The 21,640-nt window shown below is 50.7% G+C and overlaps 1 protein-coding gene across 1 annotated transcript in view; it reads right to left on the reverse strand.

Annotated features, from left to right (window-relative positions):
• PEPD (peptidase D) overlaps window positions 1-21,640 on the reverse strand; it is an 88,184-nt gene that overhangs the window by 27,926 nt on the left and 38,618 nt on the right. The window contains exons 10-12 of the mRNA XM_054389725.1: window positions 14,248-14,316; window positions 8,897-8,974; window positions 1,313-1,461 (exon numbers count right to left, since the gene is read on the reverse strand). Of these exons, the coding sequence (XP_054245700.1) occupies window positions 1,313-1,461; window positions 8,897-8,974; window positions 14,248-14,316 (296 nt within the window). The remainder of the gene's footprint in view (window positions 1-1,312; window positions 1,462-8,896; window positions 8,975-14,247; window positions 14,317-21,640) is intronic.

The following is a 21,640-nucleotide window of genomic DNA, read 5'->3' on the forward strand; positions in this document are numbered from 1 at the left end:
TGTGATCAGCAGCAGAGGTGCACCTGCACAGTCTTCTAAGCAGGCAAGACAATGAAAGCACAGTGAGAAGAGGAAAGTGAGAACAGGCCTCACCTTCTGCCAGCCATAAAGAATGGTTTCTGTCCACCAATCTCAAGTTCCCCAGGCTAGTACAGCATCCTTGTAACACTTATCAGTAACACTTCACTTAGCATGCCTTTATTTTCTGACACTGTAAATAAAGTGTTAAATAGACCAAGGAATTCTCTACACCATCCTGAGCACAGCACCCTATGAGCTTTCAAGTTCTGAAGACAGTCTGCAAATGACGAGTAAGAAATTCTACCAGAAACATTACAAGGAATGAAAGGAGGCACTGAAATGCAAAGCACACTGAGAACAGGAGCAGGAAGAAAGTTCTTCAGGGCACAAACAGCAGATGCTGGAGCATGCTCATCACAATTAAAATGGCAGGACATCCAGCCTCATTTTGCGGATAAGCTTCAAGGGTTGCTGCTGCCCTGCAAGCTGCCCAAATGAGCCCTGCTGCTGTCAGCTGGTGTCACAGGAAGGTGATGTGAGCTCTGCCTGGCAGCACAGGAGGCCCATGGACTCAAGGCCTGATGACTAAAAGCTAACACAGGAGCTGTAAAGGCTAAGCGAGCCTTGGGCATTTAGTGCATTTCTCTGTTAGTTACCCTGAGAAACGCTAACACCAGAGCAGCAGCCAGCTCTGAAAGCATTTATTTGCTGCCCTGAAAGCAGGACCAGAGAAGGAGATTTTCATCCAGGCAGGCACATTTCAGTTATGACCTGAGGAATTAGCTCTCCTGCAGGCACACAGAGCAGTGCCCAGTGGCCAGTGCCCTCTAAAGCCTCTAAAGGCTAGTTCAGCATCCTTCTGAAGATGCACAGCCCATCCATCCTCTTCCTCAGAGGATCACAGAGAAGCTTGAAACAAACCAAAGCACGACACCCTGTGTCACTCAAACTGTGACTCCAGCCTTTGGCATCAGCCTCCTGGAAGCACTGGCAGGCAGTGTAAGGCTGGAGCAGAGCAGCAGCTGTCAGCACCAGATGAGATCAGCTTTGCAAGGGTCAGCACCAGAGCAGGTCAATAGCCTCAGACGACTGCCAGTGTGCTGCCTTTCAGAGAGCTGCGTGCACAACACCGCGTGCCCTGCTGCTGGCCTCCAGAAGGACCTGCTTAAGCGTGGAGATGGATTTGGCCACCTCGTTCCTTTCCAGCGCTAAGTGCAGACAGAAGTGTCCTGACAGGCTGAATGCTGCCATCGAGCCCAGGGGAGCCTGCTGGCAGGGGCCAGCCTCCTACCTGGCTTGACTGCTGCCATCACGGCTCGTGACGCCCTCAGCACGGCCTCGTAGATGGCCCTCTGGGCAGGGCTGAACTTGCTGCTGGCGGGGAAGGTGCAGGTGATGTCGGAGCCATAGCAGTAGTACTCTCCTCCCATGTCAAACAGGCTAGACAGGGAACACAGAAGGAAAAAAGGAACATTTCACACCAAAGACATTGGAGAAAAGACGGCATTTCTCTTGCTCTGCTCTTAGAAGTCATCTGCACCTTCCTAGCCCGTCAGATAACCACCCTCTGAATGCTCCTCCTACCTACAATGAGATGCCAGTCCCCTGGAATCTCCTAGCATTACATAGGGATGGACACCCTGCCAGATCGCCCTGCGCCCACAGGAAAGTGCTGGGAGAAAGCAAGAAGGAAGAGAACAAGGACACGAGGAACCCACTCCAAGCTCTTCAGTGCCAGTTTGTAGGCCAGATCTCTTCTCAGACATATAAACATGGCCTGTTTCCCTTTCCTGAGCAAGGCTGGGCCCACATCAGGAGTCTACCCTCAAAACCTAACACAGGAAAGTTAATTAAATTATGGCTTCTTGTGTCTAAGTGCCAGGATACATCTGCTGGCTTGCATAAAACATCCCCAGCAGAGGCTGATTGCCACTGCTCACAGGGCAAACTCTCCTTCAGCACAAACTCACACAGCAGGGATTAAAGAAACAAGGATTATGTGCAGATCAGCCAGACAAGAACTTTTACCAGAGCCTTCTGCATCAGAGGCAGCAAAGAAACGATGAATGAAGTGCTCTCTGCTATGGGCACCCAGGACAAGCTCTGCCCCTTGGGAGGCAGAATGATTTTGTGTGAATCTGTGCTTCTCCACTGGCACATCAGCTGCCAGAGATCCAGTGCCAGGGCAAGCCAGGGGTCTCTGTGCCCTTGTGAGAACTAGCTGAGACAGCTGCACTCCTGTGCTTCCTCAGCCCACCTCATAAGGCACTGGTCTGGTTTCAGCAGGCTCCAAAATCAGCAAATAACACACCAACCACTGCCCAGGCAGTACCTGAGCAGATAAGGTCCCTGTCCAGCCTGCACAAGCAGGCACGTTTGCATGCAAGACTTTGGGCTTTTTGTGTGACCTCCTGATTCCTCAGGTAATGAACCAGAGCTGAAATCTGCTGATCTAAGCCTTTTTCCCTCTGCCTCAAATGACTGTAAAAGGGGTTCAAGCCAAAGGAGCTGGAGTACATGTCACAGGCCACAGGCTTGCAGAAAGGCCTGGCTGGACAGGTCCCTCCTCACAGGAGATGCTTTGGCCGTTCCCCAGCAGGTCCTCAGTGCTGCTGGCAGCAGCCCTCCTGTGCCCAGCTGAGCTGAGACTCTGCTCCCTGTGCAGGGACCCAGGAGTTTGGAGAAAATATTCCCAAGCTGGTTGATGTTGAAGTACATAGAGGCTCCTAAGCCAGTGCTGCACCTCAGACACTACTGGGACGTGACACACAGCAGCTCTTCTCCCCTCCTGTCCCTCTGAACACCACAGGTGGGCAGGACACAGCCATACTGCCATCACAGAATGTAGGCACCACGAAGTGCAAAGTGGCTTTGGAGCCTTTTGACATGGGTTTAGCTTTAATGGCCTCTGCTGGGAAGCACAGCAAGTACTCGGTGTGACACTTCAGATGTGAGGACTAGCAACAGCCCTGGTTCTTCTCTTCACCAACTGGCTGTATACCACATGAAAACAATTCAGCCTCCTCTTCTTCCAAGCATGTGCTTCCCCTCATAGGCTTGCTGACACTTTTATTGTCAAATCATGTGAAACTGCCAGGTAAGGAAGCAGCTATGGCCAGCATCACACTGGGAAGCAGTGCTTCAGTGGGGACAACTGGGCCATGTGCATGACCTGAGCTGTCCAGCACCAGCCCAACCCAAGGACAAGCTCTGGCAGGCATCTCCTGGGAAGCCAAAGCTACTCCCACCAGCTGCCTTCCTCTACACATCTGCCTGGTCTGCATGCTCAGAACTGAAGCTGCCCCTGCCGAGCAATGCCTGTGGTGAAAGCCAGGTGGATTTTCTTCTGTGCACCCTGTACTGAGTGTCACCCACCTGCAACCCACAGCCTGCCCAGCTCTGTCCCCAGCACAAACCCTTCCCATCCCCCAGGTCTGCAAGAGCAGTAATTAGAAAGCTGCTGTCACTGGATCTCCCCTGCCCTCCTTGCAGCTCAGGTTAAAGGAGAGCAGTGATGCTGCACTTTACCCAGGGATGGCTGCTGAGCTGTCAGGGATTTGTGCCACCACCAGCCAAGATGCCAAGGAACAGCCACACTGCTGAAGCTGTGCCAGCCCAGTCTCAGGGCAGCACACACAACTTTCTTCTCCTCCTGCTGCAACAAAAGCCATCCATTTCCAGCTGCAGGCTTCATTCTGTGTGGTCCTGTCACACCCTCTCCAGGTTCACAGAGGCCTGGGGCAGCAATGAGATCCTTACATGCTCCTGCACTAATAAAGGCAGACCCTTTGCTCACTTAAAGACTTCTAAGGCAATCTTAAGCAGGTAGGGGAAAAGAAGTAAATGTCTGTATCGAAATTTGAGGGAGAGAGGTTTACAGGCCTGCAGCTCTGCCATACAGACCTCAGTGGCTGTAGCAAGAACAGAGGAAAGTTTGAGCTGGTTGGATTAAAACAAAGAGAGAAACCAAAGCCCTGCTGCAGGGGTCTGTGTCCTGTCCAGGGTCTCCTCTCACCGCAGCAGGCACAGAGCCCCTGGCTGGCAGCACAGGGCAGCAGTGCTGGCTGTGCCCCTGCTCTGCTCCACTCCGTGGGCTGCTTCCCCAGCCACCCACAGCACCTGCAGCATCCTCACTGACAACACTGGGGTCAAGCAGAACTTCAGATCCATGGATCTCACAGGGTATGAAACCCCTCTCTGACTGGGTTTGCCAACTGAGCTTAGCCTAGGAGCTGGTGCAGCAAACACCACATCTGCCAGCTCAGGGGCTGCTCACACACAGGCTCAGGGCTGCTGCCTGCACCACTTCTCTCTTGAAGACATCTGAGACAGCCCTAGCTTCCTGCACTAGGCACACCAGTTGCCACCATCGAGCACAACCCCTCCTTTCTCACCCCCATGCAGTCTGCAATAATGACTTACTGAAACTCTTCTGTCTGCCAGAGTGAAGAGTCAGCCCCTCCTGACTGCCTTGTTGGCAGCCAAATCCACCCCCCCCTCAGTGTCACCTCCCTGTGCTCCTGCGTGCAGAGACGCCTGTGACACACAAGTGCTGCACACAGAAGAGGTGCTGGGAACACCAAGTTGGTGCTACTGGCTTAGGAGAAGGAGGCAGCAGCAGTGGAAGCTTCCTAAGAAGCAGAAGGAAGTGCTGGCACCACCCCCTACCGCCTCTGCTAGCCCCAGGCAGGCACCCCCAGAGATCAGGATGAGTCCCAGGGGAAGCTCTGCCACAAGTTACCTGTCTGCCCTGGCTTTTTGCTGACTGGGATTTTTTTCAGGCTTTCCTAATTATTTTCCATTTGTAATCAGCATATTGAACAAGCAAATCACTGCCTTCAGCAGAGACAATGCTTTGCTGAACAGTTGCCCCAGCAGAGATAGCAGCAAACCCCTAGCTTTGGCCACCTGCCATGCACTGGAAGCCTCCCCATAGGAAGGTGGCATCTGGGGCACTCCTGGCTCTGCTGACTTGCTCAAACAAGTGAGGATGTCAGAGCTGAAGAGAGGGCAGTGTGCAAGGGCAAAGCTGGAGTGGCACCTGAGTACTTCCCCATCCAACAGCACAGCAAACCTCAGGAGCTCCTCACTAAAATGGGAGATAGCAGCAGAGGGCAACTCTCCCACAGCTCCATTTCCAAGTCCCTGCCATTTTGCAGTCATTTCTAGATGTCTGCTGAGAAGTGGAAGGTCCCTACTGGGAGTGAACTGCAGCTACTTCTAAGGCAGGCCATGGTTCTTAGGTGCTAACACTTGGCCTTCAGAGCCTTAGCTTTCAGCAGTTGGGTTTGGACACTCTGGCATGTTCCCCAGCCTGGACAAACAGCCTCCAGAGTCCACAGGAGTAGGTGAAGTGTCAGCCCTGGCTCCCTGATTGCTTCTGCAACCATGTCAAGCTCTCTGCTGTGTGCAGCCTCCCCCTCATGTGTCCATGTAAGGCACAGGGCAAGGCTGCTGATTTTCATCCCCCATGTGTGCAGTGGTACAGCTTGGGTCAGCTTCTTACACATCCTGAAGTAGCTCTCGGGATTCTTCAAGCAAATTACAAGTTCTCAAATGGCAGACAGAGGTTCCAGAGCACTGCAGCAGATGACAACTGCATGCAGAAACCCAGCTAAGCCAGCTGCCAGCCTCCCCACAGCTGGGTGTCCAAACACTCCAGCCAAGAGCACAGCAGCCAGCACTGCAGAAAAGGAGGCTGCCTGCTCCTCCTGAAGCCAGCTCTGCAAGACTCTGTCTCCACCATGGGGCAACAAGTGATTCTCTGAACACACAACACCAGAAGACCAATGCTGCCTCAAACACAGGAACTGGGGATTATGCTTGGTTCAGGGGGATACATGAAGTCTGTTTTGGAGACTCAGTGCGGTTCCTTTCTTTAACAAAATCCATTTGTTGCAGATTAGCATAAAATTAACATGGTCTGTGGCTGCAAACAACAGGAAAAGCCCCACACTGGCTGCAAACAGCAAGTGTTAACCCAAGCTGAGGGCCTGAGCCAAGGGAATTGCTTCAGAAATGGGTGGCCAGTTGGTTTTGCAACCCACCAGTAAGTAGTAGCAATTCTCTTCAGAGTATTATTAGAAACAAAGCCATCACTAACAACAAGTAGTTTCAAAACTACAGACTGAAAGGTTAGAGCTGACCATCATTTTTGCATATTATTACAGCAGCAAACTTCAAAATGCATAAAAACCATGGGAGGCCAAATGCAAATCCTGGTCTCAGCCATGTGAAATGACTGAGCATTTACATCTGACACATTAATATCCTGGGCTCTGCAAGGCAGTGCTTTCAAGAAGTAATAAACACAGTGTTTTGTTCTGCAGGATGAATTGGTTTAATAGCAGTGCCTGGCTGGCAAAGGGAGGACTTGTGTCAGCCAGTGGAGAAGGCCTGGGCAGCTCCTGGTTTCCAATGCAACATTGCCCCCAGCTGGCCACACAGCTCTGCTTCCCAGGCTGGCATCCTGCAGCGTGGTGAAGCAGGGTGTCAATTCCAGCACAGGCTGCAGGAGAGCCATAGCCAACCTCTGCCAGCTTTGGCAACATGCTTTTCTCAGGCACAACTAAGTCTTTGAGCTGACTTACTGAGAGTCCTCTCAGTGTTTGCTGGAATGACAGAGAGAGTCCCTTTACAGCACACACCTCCTCCTGCCTGCTGAGAGAGAACCATGCTGTGCAGCACTGGGGTGGATTGCTGATGGAGCCCCAGGGCAGTCGTGGGCATGGACAACAGAAAGGTTCACAGCTCCCACAGGAGGTGAGAGACCTCCTGACTGGAGAAACCCAGCTGGCATGCTGATCAAAAGAGTCAAAACAGCAAAGTAACTTCTGTGGGACCTCACAGGAGGCTTCAACTTCATGAACCATCAACAACTGGATCTGACTAGTGCTTGCAGTAAGCAGCTTCCTTCTGCAATATTCCTCAGACACCCTGAAGTGACCATATTGCACTGGTCCCAGGCCTGCAGGGGGACATTCCAAAGCAGCCACATTCCCTGTGCTGTCCAGAGCAGCCACAGCACAGCAGGGCTGTGAGGGCACTGAGTGGGGACCTGCCCACTCCAGGCATGCAGTAGCCCTTTGTCAGCATCATGACTTGGCAGGGTGTTGCCAAGGGCCACAAAAGTGCTGAGCATTTCAGCTCAGCAGACAACCATTTTCAGTGCTTTGCAAAGCCAGACTGGACCAGCTCAGCCACCAAAGTGTCACCAAGTGCTCCAATGCCACTGATCTGCCAGGAGAAGCTGCTCCCTAGATGCTGCACTGTCCCTGAGCCACACTTGCCAGACGCTGAGCAGGGAGCCAGGGCTGCAGCTCACGCCCTGCAGAGAGCCCCCTGGTAACAGCCATATCTCCTCAGTCATGTTTGAGCTGTTTTCTCCCATTCCTATCATTGAAGTGTGAGCCTCATGAAAACCAAGCTGTATTTTAAGACCACAGAAGCATTTTCTGTTTGCCAGGCGCTGCAGCAGCCATGCTGGTCAGCTGCAATAAAGCAACCACCTCCTGCCCTGCCGGCGGCACGTGGCGTGCCCAGTGCCCCAGGGGCAGGCTGCACAGGTCCCTGGGCAGCAGGCTGGCTGCAGTCAGCTCTCACCTGCCTCAACACCTCCTCCAAACCCACACCAAGAGTACACCCCTCAGGTTCAGCACCTGTGACAGTTCCAACAAGCAACCTCCCAAGCAACAAAGGTGAGAAAAGATGTTTGCTGCCCCAGGCTTCCTCTGCCAGCTTGCTCCTTCCCTGACAGCCACATGGCATGGCTCCAGTGGGGCAGGGGCAGAAGACAGAAGGGATGACCCAAGGGGACTTCATTTCTGGGCAGCAGATCCTGTCCATGTTCATTGCTGCTGAGCTTGATGATTTTTGCATGAATACGCTGGTCTTGACTGAACTTTTCATGAAGGTTATTTCCCAGGGTCAAGTCACAACTCCCAGCCAAAGCAGAAGCATTTTTGCCTGTGATGCCCTGCTGATGCCACCAAACCCTTGTAACTCAAAGAGCAACCAAAGCATGCACCTCAGGGCTCTGGAGCAGCAAAGCATTACTCTTCCAAATGGATTTCTTTAGCATTCAGGTGCTTTGGTTACCGATTTGCTAATTTTGCACTGCACTGCTTTGGACATAAAAAAACTGAGCAGCACATTCCTGCAAATGCCTGGCTGTTAGTCACAGCCACTACATAATGTTAAGAAAAAGGCAGGAAATTCCACAGACTAATAAAAATCCTACCAAGCACCCAGCCTTCCACTTCTACTGCATGCAAGTACAGGAATGTTACCCAACCCCTGAAGCAGCCTTTGCCCATCAAACAAGCAGCTGCCTTTTCCCTGTGTCAGGGCTTCCTACGATTATCCAACAGAGGGCTCCCAGGAGCTATTAAAGCTTAATTGAGAGCCACGTGCAGCAGCTCTAACACACCCACAGCAGTCAGCAGACCTCTTCTGCATGCACACACAGAGCACAGGCAGACCTCATCCATATTGCAACTGGATGCAGTCCTTCAGTAAGTGGCCAACACTCTCCCAACCCTCCACCCCATCACTGGAGCTGAGGGTCAAGAGCAAACTCAGACACATTTGCAGCTCTCCTTCGACTCTCAATACAGGCATTTCTTCAGCTAAATTCTAAGTGCCTTTGCAGGGAAGTGCTTGCAAACGATCTCTCTTTGCCCTGGAGAAAACACAGGTCCACAGGAGTGCTGGAAGAAACCTGCCTGGTGTAGCAAGCACACCACATTCTACTGTAAGGACCTGTACTTCCATCACTATGCAATCAGCACGTTACTGAGTCCAAGAACACACACAAGATGTGTGTGGGAACAGCAGCTTAACAGAAACATGAAGCAAACTCTAAGCCTTTACTTACCACAGGTCTCCATCTTCAATAGTCCTGTCATTTGGGGCTCCAGCATGGCCATAGTGCAAAACAGAGGAGTTCTCCCCACTGAGAGATGGAAAGGAAATGCAGCACAATGAATGCAGGCACAAAGGTGCACAACAAGGGAAGGGACATTGCAAACATGGGACACTGTAACCACCAGTGTGCTCATAGGTCACATGGAAAATGCTGCAGGAAACACCACAGGCCCTGCCTCTCTGGGCTGGAGCTCACCCAAAAGGAATAGGCACTGAAGGGGCATTTTGCTGCCCCAAGGTGGAATCTTTCTGCAGGAGCCTGGCACAGGTGGCACAAAGACCTCCCACATCCATGGCAGTGCTAGGCAAATGCTTATGCAAGGGTCATTTTTCAACCTATGCCCTTTCTTAATTACCACCGCGAGTATTTCCCTGAGGTTAAACACTGCGAGCCACGCACTGCATGGCTGAAGGGCCCCAAAGCCAGGGGCAGTCGCTGTGCCAGGCTCCGTCTGACAGCGGCCGCGGCCGGCATGCCTCACGCTGCTCCGCCAGCGCCCCCTGCCGGCAGGCCCCAGAGCTCTGACACTGCCCTGACCTCTTCGAAACCACAGAGATTGTTGTTCCTGGAAACCTTTCAGCTGAAGCTGCCGATTCCCAGGAACAAAACTTCTCCAGAGAAGGCTGGGCTCTTGTTCTGCACTTCTGAAGCCCCAGCTCAGTGCTCTACATTTGTCCTTGACATCTTCTTCTTTCTCTCAACATCCCCCCCATGCCTATCAAACACCAGCTGGATGCCTGGTAAAGATCTCGAGCTTCACCTCTTTTTCCTTTGGTTCTCTCCTCAGCTGCTCTCTCTCTTTTGCTCTTCACAGAGCTAGAATGACATCAAACCTGGAATGGCTTACTGCAGCAGCTCTCTGACCCTCCAGCTGCCTTGCCGGGCTGCAGTCCACCTTGCAGAAAAGCTCTGCTGGTCACCCTGCTCCAACCTGACTCCTCCAGGTCATGATGGTGCAACACTTCTGTATCTTCAGTGAAAGGAACCTGAGACTCAGCTCTTGTTGTAACCGGAGTGTGCCATGTGAGGCACTACTGGCAGCAACCCCCTGTGTGGCAGTTTAGGCTGGGTGCCCCTTGCCACTGCTGCATGAGACACACCTCTGGTGTCCTGGGTGCTCGCCCAATAGGAGTGGACACAGGAAATGGCGTATTTCTACCCATAAATCCTGCGCCCTATAAAGCCATCTGCAGAGTCATTCTCTTCCTCTTTCTTCCCTCTCTGCTCCCACGGGAGATGTCCTCTCTTATCGGGTAATGCCGGGGGGGTATCTCAGGCCTCTTAGGCCTGACTAGGCCTAATGCCAGGAGGAGAATGGAGGGGGGGAGCAGTCTCAGACCCGGCCAGCCTGAGACTTGCCTTGCCTAGCAGTGGGAGGGGGGGGGAAGGAAGAGCCCTGAGGGATTGGGTAGACCCTCAGGTGGGAGGAAGGGAGGATTGGGAAGCTTTTGGGAATTCTGTGAGGGGGTTCTGTATGCCTTAGGATTTTCTTTTCCACTATGCTTTGTAGTTTGTAGTTTTCTGTAGCTTCACCAATTTGCTTTTCCATTTAAACTTTTCCATCACTCTCCAATCCGTTTGCGTGTGTCATTCTTTTGTCCCTTTCGGGGCAAGAGATGTTCTGGCTGGCCTCAAACCAGCACAGATTTTTGGTAGCAGAGGATGGTTCCTGCGGAATTCTGCAAATTGGTTTGGAGAAGTGTAGGGGTGGAAAAGTTAAAATGGTATTGGGCGTTGTTGTTGTTTTTGGTGGCTGGGCTCAAGGCTTTGTGCTGGCGCGATCGTGTGAGCGTTTTATGGGTTCCGAGGGGACGCCCTGGTGCATAGCAGTGGCGTAGAATCCCGTCTGCCCTTCCAAGCGGCAGCAGTGATTTTGTAGCCATTTGCTTCGGGGGAAAAGCTTAAGAATGTGGTGCCTGTCTCTTTCCTTTCTGTTCCCCGCGGTGCCAGTGGCGAGCAGAGCGGCGAGGAGCCGAGGAAGGGGGAGGGACAGTCGGAAGCAGACCAGGGTCGGCTTGTCCCACGGCGGTGGGGGCTGGCCGCAGCGGGAGGTGAGCGATGGCTCCCGTAATCAAGAAGGCGAGCGGTGGCTCCAGTTCAGAGGCTGCTTCCAAGGGCCCAGGGAGCGACGGTAGCTTTGGCTGGAGAAGCCGCTCGTGTGGCCCGAGGGGTGGTGGCAGTTTTGATCTGTACCGCAGCTGCAGAGGTGACGGCATCTCTCGCTGTTATCTCTCCCCTGATTTTCGGACGCGCTCCGAAAATGGTGCCTAAGCACCTGGCTCCGCCTCTCTTCTTGGCGGGTTGCAGTGCAGCCACTCCCTCTCCGGGGGAGGGCTGTGTAGCCGGATGCCTCCATGCCTCAGCATACGTACGCTCAGGGGGAGCGGTGTGCCTGTGTGTGGTGTGCATCCGTATTAGCCTCGGGCCGCGGCTGGAAGTGGTCAGCACTGGGCTTGAGAACGGTCCGTGCAGCTTTGGAAAGTCTCAGCGTGCTGTTGCCTGCAAGGGGTGGAAGGAGTCGAGTCGAGGAGCCTGATTGTTCTGACTCGATTGCCCCAAGGGGTGGAGACATGCCGCTTGAGCAGATGGAGATTGATATTTGATTGAGAAGTTGTGAGGTTGTTTCCAGGTGGCCAGGATGTCCATCGGATCCATGAAGAGCTCACTGTGCAGAGGAATGAACTCTGCTTCGCTGGGAGGTTCCACAGGATGAGGGAGAAGAGCTGGAATGAACTGTGACCTGAGCCCGAGGGACAGACTCTTCGGAAGGACGCCCAGATGAGGACCTGGACTTTGCCAGACATGTCATCTAAGAATTGTCTCTGATCTGATGATATGTTTTGGGTGCAGGAATTATGGGTATGAAATAAGGGGTGGGCTGTGGCAGTTTAGGCTGGGTGCCCCTTGCCACTGCCGCATGAGATATACCTCTGGTGTCCTGGGTGCTCGCCCAGTAGGGGTGGACACAGGAAGTGGCGTATTTCTACCCATAAATCCTGCGCCCTATAAAGCCATCTGCAGAGTCATTCTCTTCCTCTTTCTTCCCTCTCTGCTCCCACGGGAGATGTCCTCTCTTATCGGGTAATGCCGGGGGGGTATCTCAGGCCTCTTAGGCCTGACTAGGCCTAATGCCAGGAGGAGAATGGAGGGGGGAGCAGTCTCAGACCCGGCCAGCCTGAGACTTGCCTTGCCTAGCAGTGGGAGGGGGGGGGAAGGAAGAGCCCTGAGGGATTGGGTAGACCCTCAGGTGGGAGGAAGGGAGGATTGGGAAGCTTTTGGGAATTCTGTGAGGGGGTTCTGTATGCCTTAGGATGTTCTTTTCCACTATGCTTTGTAGTTTGTAGTTTTCTGTAGCTTCACCAATTTGCTTTTCCATTTAAACTTTTCCATCACTCTCCAATCCGTTTGCGTGTGTCATTCTTTTGTCCCTTTCGGGGCAAGAGATGTTCTGGCTGGCCTCAAACCAGCACACCCTGATACACGCAGTAGCAAAAGCAGTCACACCTACAGTGCCTCCCCCGAGAGCTCACCCTCAGGATACAGCCAGTGCTGGTGAGCAGTTAGACATTCAGGGCACCATTGTACATCCAGCAGTGGTTATGGAGCAGTGGATGCTGCCTGAAATTTCTGAAGGCTCTCAGTCCAAGGGGCTGGATGATGTTGATGCTATGAGAGCAGCAAGGGTTCAGTCATTTTCAGCATCTAGGAATCAGTCTGCAATTAGGCAGTGGAGTGCCCTGAATCACTGAATGATGGGAATAATTTTCTGAAACAAAGTGCAGTTCTTGAAATGCCACCTGATTATGGTTGTCCCACCCCACCATGCTGGAGTGGTGTTTGAACTGCTTCTGAAATCACAGAATCATAGTGCATCTGAAATGCACTTCAAGGGCGGCCCTTCTCCATGTGTAGTGGTTTGCAGACGTGCTGACCTCCAGGGGGGCAGCTGCCAGCGGCCCACAGCTCCCCACAGCACTTCATTCTGAACCCTGGCTTTTGGTGCAATGATGATGGACGTTTCAGAAGCAGCAAAGGCACCACTTCTATGCCCTTCTAAGCCCCTACAGTGTGGTGGGATGGGACAGCCACAAAGCTCCCCTTTCTGGAGCTGAACCCACAGGACACCAAGGGAATAACTGCTGGGTGTCCCCACAGGGTCACAAGGAACCACTACACAAGCATCTGGGAAACGTTTCTGTAGGCTTAGCAAGGCCTCTAATGTTCTCCAGCACCCACAGCAGACCCTGCCCACAGGCTCTGATTTACTGCCAGTGAATGCAAAGGCTCTGTGGCTATAGAAACCATCAAGAGAGACAGCTTGGTTTGATCACCAGCACCTGTGACAGTGTCCTGAGCTGGAGTCTCACTGCAACAGGATGGCAATTCTCAGGTTACATGAAAGTGCTTAAAATAGCAAACTTTTCAGACAATTTAGGTGCACAATTTGCCATAAACCTGCTGCTGCTCCAATTTTGCATATAAACTGGGAGACCACATTTATAAATAAGCAAAGAGCACAAAGAAGCAAGGACAGTAACTGCCCTTATTGCCTCCAGAGCAATACAACATTAGTGTCATTAAAGTAAACATCTTTTATTGTGTGCCTCTAGTGCAGGGCAAACGTTTGTGAGCAGTGGAGTGTAGACACCAACACAGACACCTCAGCTGGCTGCCAGAGATCTGGGACCAGAGCAGTTCCACTGCCCGCCCCCCACAGCACGGCTGTCCATCAGCACATACCCTGCACTGTTCTCTCGGAATTCTGCACATAAAAAAATGTGCATTCTTGCAGCTGCAGGCAGAACTATGCTAATAATTTCCCAAACACAACGCCCTCAACACTAGCAGCTCAGCAAGAAAGAGGAAGAAATGTCCAAACTCCAAAAAGCTTCCTTCAGTCACCTCCTACCTCTGAGGTAAAGAATGTTGAGACTGATGTGTGTTTCAAAGAGAGCATTTCTGGGCACCAGAGGATAGCTCTGCACCCCTTCTCCAGAATGCTGTTTAACAACAAGCCAGCTGCAGCACAGATCTGAGCACTGATGTGACCCTGGCAGCAGCAGTGGCTGCTGGGGAATCTCCAGAGTGCTGCAGACTCCTCTAAGGCACAGCCCTTGTCACATGCCTTTGGCTTTTCCAGAGGAAGCAGCTCCAGCCTCACTCTGGTGGCACCTGCAAACACATCATGTGCCTAAAAGGAACTATTTGACAAACACCCAGTGGGAACCTGACCTCTGGGTCAGAGACAAAGCAAAACATGACCTCAGACTGCAAGTGCTGAGCCCACAGCAGAGACTCACCTGCCACAGATGCAAGTGTAGGAGGTGTGCCGCATGCCACCACGAGTGTAGCAGTAGTGCTGGAACAGGCTGCAAAGGGAGAAAGGTTGCAGTTAATAACAGAGACAAACCCACCACAAGGCAGGGAGAAAAGCAAGTCCTGCTTGGGTACAGCTCCAACCCCTCATGGAGGAGGAGGAGCTCACCACAAAGAGCAAAACTGGCACTTCAGGGACTGGATTTTCAGGTGTGTGCCAGACAGGTCTGCTGTCAGAAAAGCAGCACACAAGGTACAGCAGAGTCAAGGACAGTGGTGGGCCAGGGTCTCATTAGGGTGCTTATAATGAAAGTGTATTTCTATTCTTTAAATTGTCACACTGGGTTCCCTTACTGGTGTGTGGTATTTCATATCCACAATCATTCCTTCAGTGCCCCTTGCAGAAAATTGCCTCCTACTAAAAAGAAACCTGCCCACACTTCAGGAAGTGTTCTTGGAACACAGCCCTTAGGACTTGCCTGGAAATGCAAGCAGTGGGTTTGAACCATCAGCTGGAAACCACAGCAGCTTAAGTGAGGTCTGCACACACCTGGGAAGCTGTTCTGTAGGCTTGTGGGGTTTTTTATGACTAGAGTTGGAAGGCACAGGTGAATATCTGTTAGTCGCCTGTGCACTGAATTACTTCTGAATTACATCTAGAATCTGCCCCTGTGCCTTCTATTGGGGAAAGATTAAGCACAGTCCTAAGGCAGGCTAAAGCCCAAAGCTTTTGGAAAGGGCTCACAAAAGGCCAAACTTTGCAGAACTGAGCTCTCTATTTATACCAGGGCTGAAGGCCACTGTTCTCATCATTTACACACATAAATACCTTCACACAAGCAAGCCACAAAGCCCAAATAACACCAAATCAGGCTGGGGGCAGGCAAGGAGGGGTCAGTAACAACCCAGCAGTGGATACAGGAGCAAGGTGAGTAGCACTTGCCTGGATCCCACACCTGGCACCAGGAGGTTCTCAGTACAGAGCACTTCCTTTGTTAACCAATTCACTTTAGTCAGGCCATTTATTTTCCATGGGCAGCTAGATGCTCTAAGGCTTAGTTCATCTAATCCCATTCTCATATAGCTCACACCCCAACACTGTAGCATTGCAAAGCATGTCTGAGGGTGGTTTAATAGGACAGAAGTCAGCACTTCAGTGGAGAAGAGTGGAGAGCAGGTTAAGTAATCCAGTTCACTGCTCATGAGCAGACAGTGCATTACAAACTTGCACCAGATCAGGAAAATTAGCCCCATAAGCAGCTGAGCAAAGGATTTTTCTACACCCTGGAGACAATACCATGAAAGATTTACAAAAGCAATGTTAGAATTTTAGTGGAAATTGTTATCTAACTCTGCAACCTCAACAGCAGCTGCTGCTGCTCCAGAGGCTTAGAAGACAACCGAACAAGCCAGGCCCTGGCAATAGGACCCTTGCTCAAGTGCTCTGTAAATGCACTTTTTCAACAAGCTGTCTTTAAATAAACACTCAGAGAGCCTTTTAAGAAAGTCTTCAAATATGGCTGTCAAATTATGAATTTCCTGGAACTCTTCTAACTCTGCTCAGGAGATTCCTCTGTTGTTTGTGAGAGCTGTTTGATCTCCACAAAGCCTGTCTGGCTGATGGATTCAAATATTAACACTACTGAACTGCTGAAATCTTTACAGTTACTGGTTCACAGCCATTCACAGCACAGACCTGCAAGGACCTCCATGCTAACTCTGACAGCCAAGGTGTGCCTTGCTCCCTGGCTTTTCGTGTGCAGGAGCTGGACTGCAGCAAGCATGGCTGTCAGCAGAGCACTTGCCTCTGCCAGAGCTGCCGAGGGCTGGGACAGGGCATACAATTAAGGGTTACCCAGAGGGCTGCACCAGAGCTCCAGTGAGTCAAAGAAGCACTGCTGAGTGACTGACACCCAAAGCATAACCAGCAGCAGAGGCTGTCATCACCGAGACTGCAGCTGCGGTTACACCGTCACAAGCAGTGACTACAACTTGACCTGAACTGTGCCTGGGCTGACAGAGGCACCAGAGCCTCCCTGCAGTCCCCTGCAGCAGCAAGTCAGAGTCAAGCTGCATCTGCCCCCATCTGGGTGGGCCAGCACTGTCCTGTGTGTGCTGTTGCCTGCCCCTCTGCAACTGCCCAGCTGTTGTTGCAAGGCAGCTACACAGCAGCTCTTCCTGCACAACAATCTGCAAGCTACAAAACCTTGAGCCCAGGATTGATTTTCATGTTCCCTACAGCAAAAGGGTTTTTAAAGGAGTTTCTAGTCATCATCAAATTCATAGGTGGCAAGCAGACCCCAGTGCCACACTACAGAGCAGCCATCTCCAAGAAGGGTCTCCCTCTTACTTCACCAGCTCCACCTGGAATCAGATCCACAAGTAAAGAGGCAGCACTAAGGTCTGCACTGCTGTGACTTTCACACTGACTCCGCTATTACAGAAGAGGTGGCAGGAATTTTTCTTAGACTCATTGCTCCATTTCCAGCTCTAATAATTCTAGATCTCAACTGGCATATTTTAAATTAATTTTTTTGGTAGTTTAAACCTATTTATCAACAGCTAATTAATGAGGTCTAAATCCTTTGATGACAGAATGATTAAACTGGGTTTTAACTAATCCATCTTTAATTAAAATGCTGCCAGCAAACCATTTCTGGATGTGTAAAAAGGACACAGTTATAGATGCTCACTCTTTTACTATGCATTATGTAAAGCCAATAATTAGAAGAACTCATGATTTCAATTATATTTTAATTAGTTACATATAAAACATGCTTTAATAGATGTAATGCAATACATTTCCTTTCTTTACAACCCACTAATCATTCCTATTGGGGTGACAACCAAATAAAAGGAAGCTTAATATATGTCCTGGTACAGGAATCCTGGGTTAGCTCTTAGCCAATTCTCTCTCCATTTCCTCTGCAGCAGAAAGGTCCTTAATTATCTCCAGAGCTAGCCCAGAGATGAATCCCTATAAATCCCTGTTAACACTCTCAAAGGAGATTAGCCATAACTGACCAGAACAAAGAGGAATGCTTTATCCTTATTACTGCACTCTCCCGTCTCTGAGTTTCCCATCCCAAACCACCTAGCCAAGGGAAAGCGACAAGCTGCCACTTGTATCCAGTTCCCTGTCCCTTTCCTTTGCAATCTTAGGGAGCAATAGGAGCCAAGAGATGCTTCAGTCCTTGCAGGAGTCATCAATTTTCATTTATTTAGGGTATCCCTGGACTCCATCTGGGAGGGGAGGGTGGCAGATGAAGATAATGTGATGACGGCAGCCAGCTCCCCAGTACCTGCAGGAGTGGGCACCTGAGACATGCAGATGAAGGTGACGGATGTTTAACTTTTCCGTCCTTTGGCTAAATCATTCCTGAATGCCAACGTGGGACAAATTGTTCCCTTGTGAATCCCAGAGAGCACAGACAGCTGCTCAGGGATGCTCACTATCCTGTGGCAAGCCAAGCTTTTCAACTGCATCTTCTTACAGTAGTGTTTTTTGCTCAGGCAACCCCGAATGCCATGAGTTACAGTTACTAAACATGTTTCTAAGCTCTGCATGTTCCACAGCTGTTGCCAAACACAGAAAACCCAGTCGTAGGGTTTCACTGCTTTCAGTGATCTGAATCTGGCATGAGGAAACTAATCAGCTTAAGACAGAAGTCCATTTGACTTGCCTTTTCCAGTGACCTGATGCACAACCAAGCAGGTGCTCTGTGTCTCTGCTCCCAACTCACATGTGAGACAGGCTTCACCCAGCAGCACCCAGGGTGAACACTCCTTCCTTTTTAAAGGGACTACAGGAGCTTTTCCTTTGCAACCCCCCACCCAGACTCTCCAGCATGTCATGTGTGGCATCCAGCTGCTGCTCCACTACCTCAGCAGCCTGGTAGAGCCAAGGCAAGTGATGAGCAAATGAGGCTGCACCTGCTCACATTCCCTGGCCTCTCCACCAGGTGACTATTTGCAGGGTCTCTTAAGGTGCCTCTCAGTGTGAGGCCAAGGACAAGACTGCATGCATATTAGAGAAGAAATATTGGAGCAGAACAAATTCCTGAGCTGCTAGAAGCACTGGGGAAGGATGGTGGCAAGGCCAATACCAGGGTGACAGAAGCCAGTCAGAGACCCATGGATGAAAGCAGCAGCTTGTCTTACAACCTAAGGTGCTGAAGTGTTTAAATGCTTTGTGTTGCAAGATGGCTCCTGGCCATGAAGTGCTCTAATGTCCTTCTCTGTCTGCAGAGCCTTTCCACAGAGTCAGGGGCACCAGGCCAATGCCAGCTGCCCACCTGCTTTCATGCCCAACCAGTGCCCTGCACTGGAGCAATGCAGGAAGGCAGAGGGGACATTTGCTCAGGGGGATACTTTTGGCAGAAGCTCCTGGCAGACTTCTCCAAAGGCAGAAAACTGCAACCACGCCCAGATCTCCCGTAGCCTTCTGGGGTAAGACAGAGAAGAGAACAGCAGAGAACATCAACTAAGTATTGCAAACCTGCTGAAGCACTTCAGAACCACCTAGCTGCGTCCAGAAGCCCTCTTGGCTTCTTTTACAATACTAGAACAAGACTGTGCTTGGCTGGAGCCACTTCCAGACACTGCATTGTCAAAGCAGAAGTTTTCCTGGCTTGTCAGATGAACGCTCACTCAGAGATGTCCTTCTCTAAACTTTCTGACCATCTTTCAAGGGTTCTGATCGTATAAAATGAGAGAAAACCTGCCCAGAGGACTACACCATTTACCACAGATTACTTCTTTATGGAAGAATCAATTTAATAGTCTCCTGAATTTCAAACACTTGCCTCTTCAGTTAAGTGGAATTACTCTTTTGAGGGCCAAGCCTGAGATGGATGACTCCAAGGATCCACTGAGGCTGTGACCCATCTGTTATAAAAAAATCTAGAGAGGACTTCTAAGCTTTTGAAAAAGGCTTTGAGTAAAAGAAAACATCTATCAATACTTTCACATTGCATGGCTAAAAGTGTCCAGATTCAGCTGTTGAGTCTCCAACAATCCCCTGTCCCAACAGCCCAGAGAGCTAAACTGAAGCCAGTCCAACACAGCAGCACCAGAGAACACTTCCTAGGGGCAGAGGAGGCTGTGCTCCCTTGCACGCTGTTCTGGAAGCTCCTGCCTGCGTTTCTCTGCTCACGCAGGGAGAAGTTTGCAAAACTGACCTTGGGAGAACAAAGCCCTAGGCACATACTAACTGATTTCAGCTCCTGAGCAGACAAAGCGCAGCTCCCAAAGCAAACCGCACTGCATGACATGGGGAACAAACTCAAACGCCTTCAGGGGTGACAGTGCCAGCAGCCCTCCAGTCCCAGGAGAAACCCACAGGCACTGATGGTGCTGCCCTCAGCACACCCTGTAGAGCACAGATCTCCATTCCAGTGACAGCAGAGGCAAAGCACATCCTCAGCAGGACCTTCAGCCATCCCAGCTGTCACACAAGGCTTGGCAAATCCACTGGCCTGCCCATACAGGACACACAGCAAATTGCCCAGCTCAGTGCCCAGCAATTTCTGCAGATCCACTGCTTTTATCAGAGAGAATTAACACCACAAGGATTAGAAAGATGACATCAACCAACCATAAATGAGCCTAATGTTTCCCTGCATGCCTGAAGCCCTTGGGATGTTTCAGTTACTGCCCTCCTTCTTATGCTGGGGATACCAGACCTGGGTGCAGTACTGGAGGTGGAATTGAACTCAACCTCCTCCACAACTCCAGTCTGCACACACTGGTTGTTCCCTTCCTCCTGCCCCAAGTGCAAATAAGAACTACGTGGTCTGATAAAATTTAAACCACTCCTTGGCTCTTCTGCGCTGAACACAGACAAATGGGCATTACCATAAAGGAGGGGACAGGAACAGCAGGCAAAGAGCATTCCTGTTATCAGCACGGGAGGGTGACCATAGTTTCTCTACATCCACGGGGGAATAAACATAGTGCATGAGATCCGTCTGGATCCTGGATTGATTTAATAGTTAACCATGCAATTATTTTATGTTCAAGCCAGCAATGTGACCTATTAAAGCCACTGACCGCCAAAAAGTTCATTTTCAGTCTTTACCTTTTGGGTATATTTTAGGCAGTATTTTTTACAGGACTCCTTATTTAACCACAGTTGGCTGCTAATTCCACCACCAAATTACCTTTCCACTTCATTTCCCAGTTCAGTTACTTTCTCCGTTCCCCAAATATTCAGCAGAAACAAGTCAGATCAATAAGAATTGTCAGTTCTGATCTGCCTCATGAGATGCCCCCAGCCCTAGCTCGACCTAGCCTGGGTGACTGTTACTAACAGCCATTAGCCAGAGTGGCAGGAAGAGAGGACAGCTCCCTAGCTTAAGTAGACACCAAGCCCAGACAGACCTTCCAGCAGTGTAAGTAACTGCACAGCTCTCCACTGTGGGTGAAGTCTCTCTGCTGTCAGCAGCAGTTAGGTCCCGTCACAGGAGATGTGCACAGCATAGCGACAAGCACTTTGCTGAACGACAAACTCCATCTGCCTTAGCATAATAAATTAAAACTACTCAATGCAGGTACTTGAGCAAAGGTCTGTGAGAACAAGCGAGGTAGAGGAGGTTGTTTGACACAGAAATAATCAGAAAATCATTACAGGGAAGCAGAACACACAGCAGCTCTGCTAGGTATCACTGGCTGCTACAGAACAGCTCCTGCTTCACCTCTGTGCTATCCACTCATGGCCTGGGTTCATGCCATCTGCACTTAGAATGGACTGGGCTGACACCAATCATTTCTCTTTGGGTAGATGGTCGAGTTGCATGGCAGGTAAAGCAGTCCAGGGTAATACCCTGGTTTTCTGAGCCAAAGCCAGGCCAGCAGTATGATTCACATTGCAAAAGGAAGCAAAGCAAACTTTTGCCACCAAGACATGGCACAGCAGTCCAGGGTTTGTTAATGCAACACATCTGGTCCTGACAGCATTTCATCTTCCTTTTCCTTTCAGGCTTGCTGCATTTTGTTTCTGCCCATAGCAGGGGGTTGGAACTGGATGAGCTTTGAGGTCCCTTCCAATCCAACCCATTCTGTGTATCTATGAAAATATGTATTGGTTAAAAGCACAGCTTTTGCCCTCCCAGTTCTTAGCAGCTTTCTGAGGTTTATTATTCCTCTGAAATATTCCTCAAAGCAGGCTGAAAGCTGATGGTGTCAGGCTGGGAGCAGCACTGCCACGCAGGGTTTATGAGTCTGTCTCAGAGAGGCACACTTCTGGGGAGTCTAAGAGATCCTTTGCTCTAACAACACAAATCAGCAAGACTGGTGGCTTTAAAAAGTATTCTTGTTAGCAGTCTGCCGCCTGAACATTGCTTCTATCAAAGCCCTGTGCCAGCTCACCCTAGAAAT

This window comes from Indicator indicator, chromosome 19, assembly GCF_027791375.1.
Source record: "Indicator indicator isolate 239-I01 chromosome 19, UM_Iind_1.1, whole genome shotgun sequence".
Classification (NCBI taxonomy): domain Eukaryota; kingdom Metazoa; phylum Chordata; class Aves; order Piciformes; family Indicatoridae; genus Indicator; species Indicator indicator.